The sequence below is a fragment of the Eurytemora carolleeae genome, unplaced genomic scaffold, assembly GCF_000591075.1.
Source record: "Eurytemora carolleeae unplaced genomic scaffold, Eaff_2.0 scaffold513, whole genome shotgun sequence".
Taxonomy (NCBI): Eukaryota; Metazoa; Arthropoda; class Copepoda; order Calanoida; family Temoridae; genus Eurytemora; species Eurytemora carolleeae.
In genome coordinates, this window is record NW_019396987.1 from 56,615 (window position 1) to 66,105 (window position 9,491).

Here is a 9,491-nt window from a genome sequence, read left to right on the forward strand (position 1 = left end):
GGGGGGTTGTTATGGATGGATGGTTTTCATCTTTAATCCTTAAATACTTCGGAGTATCCTGGTTGGACTGATCCGGGCTGATCCTGGATACAGGATTATAAAACCAGATCAATCTCATCATCTATCTTCAACCTAATCTTCACAACTACAATATATTCGCTAGATTTCAATTTCTAAAGACGAGAAGTTAAATGGAGTGTCGATGTTATTTCAGATGATCTTGCATTTAAAGATTTTCAATTATTCACGGCTCCCTTAAAAAATTATGCACAGCTAAAAACGTTTTAGATATTTTTTGATTTTGGAAACTGATTACAGCGGATATATGATCATAGAAAAAGAAGGAAATTGACCGAATTTAACTCTTTGTTAAGTTTGAAAATGACGATATTTTCTTCATTGTTGTTCAAAGAAAGATTAAAAAGAGTATTTCTATGAATGGCGTATTTTTGTTACAGTGAGAACTAACAATAATTAAATTCTCGTTTTATTTCTGTTTGTTGTAAAATATTGCTGGAGAATTTGCAATTTACAACAGAATTGATTTTGAAAAAGTGAACATTAGCCAAACTCGCAGATCCTTAGCAAATCCTTAGCAACATTATGAAAGTAAAAGTATGAAAAAAGACGACATTTGTTTCCCAGTTTTCCTGTTCTCACTGCATGTTAAGAGAAAATATGATAGGAACATATTTTGCTTGGTTTTAAGTCTCAAATTAAAAATATTAATTAAATGATTTTGCAGATTTTCATAAATAAGATAACTTAATGTTGTTTCACCACGTCATTAAATGCAACTAAAATAATCTGAAAATTCATTAAAAACTATTTTTTATATATATATACAAATATAAATTTAGGGACTTTATAGTTTATTGACGACTTAATAAACTTAAATCTTCGTTTTTTTCTGTAGGGTGTGTTGTAATCGTTGTAATGATGTAGTTAGGATAAACATATTCAAACTAAAAAATAAACATTTTAATTAACCAGTGTCCAAATTTAATGGATTTAAGCCACGTCTCAAATCCCCCAAAAACCAGTTTTAATTGACCGTCGGCTTAAATCTTGAAAAATTTAATACAAATTTAAGTGGAACCAACCATATTTGAGCCGCGGCTTAAATTTAAACCGCGGCTCAATTTTTTTAAAATTTGGCCTCGAATTTTCTGTTAGACAAAGATTAATTTACTGAACTTAAATTTCTTTATTTTTTTAGATTTCCTTTTATATAAGTCGTAACTTAAATAAAATTAATAATAGTAATACTCTTCCGCCAACGCCAAGCTGTTTCCATTCTTTACCGTTTTCAAAGACTTTTTTTACCTTTTGGGTTTGTAACCTCGTTGCTTCTTTTAGTTTTGATTTGATCAAAAAAATGAAAAAAATCAAATTTTTTTGTAACATATTAGAAATGCAAAACAAAGTTCTTCTCATTAGCTCTTTAGAAATAAGAGAACAGTTGTGACTGAAAACATGTAATCCAACGTGACAGGAATTGACAGAAATTTCAAATTATGAATTCTGTTGGATCGAATAATCTAGTTTTGAATATCAATGGTTTACACCATCAGGGTGCAAAGATATAGAGATTGGCAAATTTGAGTTTGTTGCAATGCAAAGAATCAGTTTCTTTATTTCAATTTAACCTGATTCAGGATGTTCACTGTTTCGGCGAGAAAACCTGTTATTCCCTCGCCTTCGGAGTTCCGGCCATTCTTATGTTCATCGCTACCGTAGTTATCATTATAGGTAAAGAAAGAACAGCTTTTTTTTCCGTGCGTGCATACGTTCGAGGATTACAGGAAAGACGACATTTAAAAGCATGACTAATAGGCCGAAGTCATCATTATAGGTAAAGCACAGTTCTTTTTGTTCGTGTTTAGGGATTAATAAAAGGACGATGACAAAAGCATGACTTTTAAATAGTTTAGTTAAATTTATTCTAAATCAACAGGACTTATGGCCGATCCGATTGATCCATATTGCATACTATCTAAAGTGCCCAGCGTTGCCAGTAGAAAACTAAACAAATTTTGGGGATCCGAGTTGTGAAAAAAATTCTCATTTTTAGCCGTTGTTAGCCGGCCCCCCGGTGTGCATTGGTTTCCTTAAAAAGCGTCAACTAATTTGGTAGAGTCGTTTAAACTTTAAGAATATAGATTATTCATTATACATCCATTTGTCCGCTTTTATAATATCTTCTTCTTATCAATCCTTATGTAACAAAAAAATATCCGGCTCATGTATCTACATGTTTTTTAGAAAAATTTCAATTTCTTTCGGTCTTATTTTCTCCGAATGTTGATAGTCCATTAAGAGATCTCGTTGGTCAACATTTTTTATACTTTGAAACGTGGGTTCTCATGTTTTTATATTTTGAAACGTGGGTCCTCATGTTTTTATATTTTGAAACGTGGGTTCTCATGTTTTTATATTTTGAAATCTGGGTCCTCATGTTTTTATATTTTGAAACTTGTGTCCTCATGTTTTTGTGGATGCAAATCCGGTTCAAAAGGGATCAAAACTGTTGTGGAGTGGATTTATTGAGTTTAGTTTATATTAATATTTTCATTTTCGGCTTAAAGGGACAGTAAGCGTAATTTCAACTGACCCTCAAGTGACCCTCCACCCCCAAAGATGGCAATGCTGAATTAATGACGGTACCCTTGAAACCTTAATCTGATAGAAAATGTGTAAGATAACGTCATTGTTCTGACTCGAAAAGTGTTTAGTTAGGATAATCTTTCCATTGTTTCTTATAAGCAAGAAATACGCGATTCACTTTTAAAGAGAAACGACAAATTAAAATAAAAAGTTTAAAAACAGAAACATAAAGTTCTAATTCATACCTGATCAGACAAAGCTTTTAAGGGTACTGTTGTATATCGGGTGCTTAAAATTACGCTTACAGTCCCTTTGAAACATTTACGAGCACTTTAGATTATAGATATGTAATATATTTGTGCTTCGAGTATTGCATTGATTTTATTCCGCTAAACCTGTTGGTTCTTCGAATTCTTAATCTCCTCTTTTTCTTATCTGTCTATTCAAAATTTATTCTAAATTTTGTTAATCTTTTCTTTTTATCTAAAACTCTACATTTTATTAAATATAAATTTTAAAAATTCTAGATTTCAAAATTACAAATGTTTCCTGCAGTTTAATCCTTAATTACGATAATCCTCTTTCTTTTTCTATAATTCAGAATTCTGCAATTGCAATGCATTGATTTTTTAATGGACGGATTTATTAATTAATTTTTTAATTAGGACGACCGCTGTATGTGATGAAACCTCCTCAAGGAAATGTGATTCCCAGTGTATTTGGCAGCGTTTTCGTAAGTTCCTTCAAAGGAATTGAGTCTTAGCAACATTCTCAAATTTTCTAATCCCTATATTTTTGCAACCTGAGGGTGTAAGCTTTAAATATTTTAAACTTAGGTTATTTGTTCCAACAGAATTCACAGTTTAAAATATCTAAGGTCTAAACGACGTTTGATTGCAAAGATATAGGGATTAGAAAATCTGATTTTGTGACAAAGAATCAATTCCTTTTATTTATCTAAATTTATCTTTTTTATTCTGTTATTTTTTCTTCCTGTAATTTTCCTTCTTTTTCATACATTTCTTAATTCTTCCATTTTTGCATTTTTCATCTTTTTTTAAATTTATCTTTATTCATTCTTTCATGCATTTTTTCTGTAGTCCATCCTCTTCTTATTTTTTTATGCAATTTTCTTTAATTTATTTTGAAAAGGAACTGAGTTTTTGCCACAAACTTAAATATTCTTATCCCTACATCTTGCCGACCCAATGTCGTAGACCTTAGATATTTCAAACTATTAATTCTATTAGGTCAAATAATCTAAGTTTAAAATATCAACGGTTTATACACACTGGGTGCAGAGCCAGAGATATAGAAATTAGAAAATTTGATGTTGTGGCAAAAACTCAATTCCTTTCAACCTTTTTTTGATTCATCCTTTTATTCAGTTATTAACAGTTTTTAAATATTAGAAGTTCAAGGCATTTTTGTTTTTCTCAATTATTCTTTTCAAAAAGGAATTATAATTAAAAACATTTCTGTCTTTTTTCTATTTGTTTATTCTTTTATTTCGTTTTTCTCGATCTTTCTTCACTTGTTTATTTTCTTTCTTCCCTTTTCTTTTTTAAGTTTTAAACATTCTTTTATTTAGTAGAATTATTTTTCTTTTTAAGCTATTCATACTTTTAGAATTCTTTCATCTTTCTACCTCTAAATAATTTCATTTCAGGTTTGGTTGAAAGTAGTTTTTTAATTCAATTGTTAATATCTACATTCATTCAAGAGCAGATTCAGATATTTTTTTTATTTTCTAATGAAACTCTTTAAACTCACAATCCAAGGGACTGTTACCGTTATTTCAAGTGAACTATAACAAATTAAGGAGTTGCATGCTAGATTAGCCACTGTACTCCTTACACCTTTATTCGAGCAACAATAAGGAAGATATCGTTGTTTTTCTTATGATCAAAACGTGAATAATTCTGTCAATTTCCTTCTTTGTCTCGGCTGCATAAATCTGTTTGTCATAATTTTAGAGTAATCACAATGGATAATTATCAAAAGAGCATATTTGAATTTTTGGGATGAGAGAAGGGTTAAATGGACACCGTTGTGAATCGAATATGGAACTTTAAACCTGTAGGGTCGCTTTAAACTATGTCGATAGTCCATTAAAACCTAACAACCATCCAAATCTATCAATTTGGTCCCTTGATTCTGTGTAAATCCCTAATGTTCCCTAATAAATATAAAAGTTATCGGATTCCGATTGTTCTATATTTTCAGTGTGCGTTGAAGGAGAAGATTAAAGGAAAGAAGGCTGAGCACTGGCTGGACCTCGCTAAAACAAAGTAAAATTTTTCTAAACAAACAGATTTCTTTTCTTCAAGATAATTAATCCCTACCTGCTTCCGGGGTATTATCTATCTAAGGGACAATTTGTCAAAGAAATTGTCCAAACGAGACTATTTCTTTTATTGTGTGTATTGTGATTTTAAGATTGTAAACGCGAAGGGAATAGCACCAGTATCCCCCTATCAAAGGTTTGAAGGGTACCACTGTGAATCGACACGCCACTACCAAAATTTACAGTTTAATCTTTGTGAAGAAACAATCTCAAGAACTGACGAGGGTCAACCCAGACCGAAATATATTTTCAATAAATGTGGAACTAACATCTACTTTTTTACTCTACAGAGGTTTGGTCCATCACCATCACCGAATTTTAGATTTAAATCCTTGTGTTGCTAAGGTATGACAGTAACCTGGTTGAAGATGTGAAAAGTTTGACCGGTGTGCTAGTTCTCTATCTGCCTCTACCAATCTGGTGGGCGCTCTTCGATCAAACAGGCTCAAGATGGACCTTTCAGGTAAACACATTTAAACCTGGACTTTTTAGGTAAACACATTCAAACCTGGACTTTTTAGGTATACACATTTAAACCTTGAATTTTTAGGTAAACACATTTAAACCTTGCCTAAACTTAGAAACTTGACAGAAGAAACTAAATCAAGCTGACCTAAGATAAAATGTATTGCAATTTGTTCTTTTTGATATTTTTACTTTTCTTTTTTACTATAACAGCTACTTGTCTAGATGACTTTATAGACAACAGCCAGATAGACAACAGATGGATAGACAATAGCTGAATAGATAACAGCTGGATAGATAACAGCTGGATAGATAACAGCTGGATAGATAACAGCTAGATAGATAACAGCTAGATAAATAACAGCTGGATAAACAACAGCTGGATAAACAACAGCTGGATAGTTAACAGCTGGATAGATAACAGCTAGATAGATAACAGCTAGATATATAACAGATAGATAGACAACAGCTGGATAGATAACAGCAAGATAAATAAAAGCTGGATAGACAACAGCTGGATAGTTAACAGCTGGATAGAAAACAGCTAGATAGATAACAGCTGGATTGATAACAGTTGTATAGACAACAGTTGGATTGATAACAGTTGTATAGACAACAGCTGAATCGATAATAGCTGGATATATAACAGCTAGATATACAATAGCTGCATGTACAAAAGCTGGAAAGATAGCAGCTTGAAATATAATAGCTAGATAAATAACAGCTAGATAGATAACAGCTGTATAGATAAGAGCTGGATAGATAACTGCTGGAATAACAACAACGGGATTTTTAAAAACTTGATAAATAAGAGATATCCCGCAGAGCAAGCTGGATAGATAACAGTTGGAAAGTTAACAGCTGGATATATATAACAGCTAAATAAATAACAGCTGGATATAAAACAGCTGGATAAATAACAGCTAAATAGATAACAACTGGAAAGATATCAGCTGAAAAGATAACAGCTATATATATAACAGCTAAATAAATAACATAACAGCTGAATAGATAACAGTTGGATAGATAGCAGCTCGATCGCTACAAGCTGAAAATAAAACAGCTGGATAGATAACAGCCAGATAGATAACAGCTGGTTCTATAACAGTTACCACAGATACCAGCTAGACCGATAACAGCTGTAACTGTTAGAATTCCATTAATGTATTTCAAGGACCAATGTTCCCTGGAATAAAATTTAAGTTTAAGAATAATCTTAAGCTTGAGGCGGTAGTATAAGGAGGATTTTGAATCTTCTAGAAGGAAAATTTTAAAAGGAATATAACACTCACCACTCAGCCATAAAGATATAATTCTAAAGATACCATATTATACCAATTCTGAAAGTGGTTCGCGGATTTTTGAAATTCTGCAGTTTTGCAAACTGGATAATAGAAAAGAAATATTTCAGTATTGGGACAATCGACGTAATTTCAAGTGACCCTTTATTTATTCATTTGCTTGCTTAACATGCTTAAGATATTCTTGTTTTTCCATCTAAAAATTGATGTTTTTAAATTGCGGTTTCTCCTCCAAAGTGACTTGTGTATTTATGCAGTAGAGTCGAATAAAACCCTGTCAGTATTCAACACTTTTCATTATTTCAGACAAACAAATGATATTTCTTTATTGTTTCTCAGATAAAATAATTTGAAATTACGTCCACAGGGACGGCCAGACCCTTTAAAATTAGCAATACATAAATCCGAAATTATTCTCCCTTTACACAACTTTGTTTATATTTTCTGTCTTGGCAGAGAATAAATATAATCTGTAAGTTTCGAGAAGTTTCTAGAAAACCTTATTTTATTATTTGGTTCTGGTTTCTATTTGAAGAGACTGTTGTATAAATTTCAAGTACCTGATTCACAACAGTGATCAATAATATAGAAGATATTGTCGATTTTCTAGCTTAAAGGGAGTGTTCGAGAAAAATGAAAGGGGGTATAGGCTTACGGCGATAAATAATCGCTTTTGATCGCTACATTTCTCATTTTAGACGTAACAGATAGAAGTAAGATTAGTAGCGATCAGAAGCGATTATTTACCGCCGTAAGCCTACACCCCCTTTCATTTTTCGCGAACACTCCCTTTAAAAAGTGTTTATTTCTGACAATCCATTTTTTTAGAGTAGAATTGTGCAAGTTACATAAACCACGATTGAAAATATTTAATTTTCTCAATGGATTCACTTTGAATTACATCTACAGTCCTTTCGAAAAGAGTTTTTTAACTTTTCCAACATGGTTGATTGGTTTACCACAGTATTGTTTGCTAAACTACTGCATATCCTGCTTTTAACATTATACAGTTTTTGTCCTGTAAAATTAGGGGGAAATATGCCCCCTTCACCCCCTCCCCTTCTTCCCCTNTCAACCTAATCTATCCTATATATCAGCCTAATATATCCTTTACATCAACTTAATCTAACCTTTATATCAACCTAATTTATTTTTTCTATCAAGCTAATCTAAACTAGACATCAAACTAATCTATGCTTTACATCAACCTAATCTATTCTTTATATCACCCTAAACTATCCTTCATATCAACCTAATCTATCATCTATATCAACCTAATCTATCCTTTATATCAACCTAATCTATCCTCTATATCAACCTAATTTATCATTTTTGTTTGAAAATTTTAGATCTTTGTCAATTTTTGTTCTACAAAAATGTAAAAATGGAACTATGATAAAAGCTGCAGTATCTAAAAAGTGTTATTATAGACAATTTATAGACGATAACTAATACATATATGTACAAATAGATAAGAAAAGATTTATTGCAGTGTACACCTGTAGCAAATATAGAGGCCTGTAGTAAATTACTTTGTACATTGTATATATAGCTAAATGTGCCCATTAATAAATACGTAAATCATATATTGCGAATAAACCATTCAATGTATGTATATATATATATATATATATATATAACCCCGTCATACCCATATTCTGATTGCTTAACTATTTTATTTATAACAGCGCATAACTTGTAATTAAGCTGTTAAGGACCCAATTCTAATCTAAACTGAAGAAATATTCATTAGTTCATACAGAAACTCCGCTTTGATTACAGTGTTGAGAGTAATTTGGTGTCGTTGAAACATATGAATTGAGATTGTTGCCTTGAGCTTTGGATTGATCTATTGATTGCTATTGCCTGGTTGACATAGCTAACAAGATCTTGCCCAGTGGTAGTGGAGTTGATAGTTTATAGGATTGTAGCCGTGTCTCTGTTGACATTGATAGTCAAGAATATCTGAGTTGTACCAGGATAGATACTGGTTCGAGAAATTGTATTGGAGTAGGTGTTTACTACACACCTAGATACTCTTATAAATGAACGGAAGTATTTTATCAGTGTATTGTACTGTTTCTAATAGATATTTATTAAAAAAGTTTATTGTCTTGGAAGAAAAGCAAGTAATAAATGAATCAGATTCAGGGATAAGACAGGAATGATACATAACGTGGGGTGGGGGGGGGGGGTTTAGGCTAGGCATCTCCTAAATAATTTGTCTTTGTAATTTTCCTTGACCGTTAATTTATAAAAAGGACTGATTGACAAGGGTGCTTTTTAAACCTCAGTCTTAGCGATAATGTTTATTACATTACAGTACTGTAGTGTACTGGATTGGATTGGAAAGAACTGGACTGGACTGGACTGGACAATTTAATACTGTACACTACGAAACAATACAATAATGTACTGTCTACTTTTTTAAAGATTTTTCTATATTATATACTTTCAATAGCTGAATGATATACTGTGCTGGTCTGTACTGGACTATACTGTACAGTGCCATACAAAACTGTACTGTACTTTAGATTACAAAAATGTATTGTATTGTACTGGACTGTACTGTACTTACTAGAGATGTCAACGTTTTGATTTTTCTAGATTTTAGTTTTCGTTACGATAGTGTTCATCAAAAGTATTAACGTTTGAAACGTTACGTTGATCCTTTATATCAACCTAATCTATCCTTTATATCAACCTATTCTATTATTTATATCAGGTTTGGTCCATCACCATCACCGAATTTTAGATTTATTTAATATTCT

At 31.7% G+C, this 9,491-nt stretch overlaps 1 protein-coding gene across 1 annotated transcript in view; it reads left to right on the forward strand.

Moving 5' to 3' along the window:
- Positions 1 to 9,491, forward strand: part of LOC111710806 (solute carrier family 15 member 2) — a 50,691-nt gene that overhangs the window by 16,745 nt on the left and 24,455 nt on the right. The window contains exons 6-9 of the mRNA XM_023484951.1: positions 1,659 to 1,752; positions 3,273 to 3,340; positions 4,834 to 4,898; positions 5,300 to 5,417. Of these exons, the coding sequence (XP_023340719.1) occupies positions 1,659 to 1,752; positions 3,273 to 3,340; positions 4,834 to 4,898; positions 5,300 to 5,417 (345 nt within the window). The remainder of the gene's footprint in view (positions 1 to 1,658; positions 1,753 to 3,272; positions 3,341 to 4,833; positions 4,899 to 5,299; positions 5,418 to 9,491) is intronic.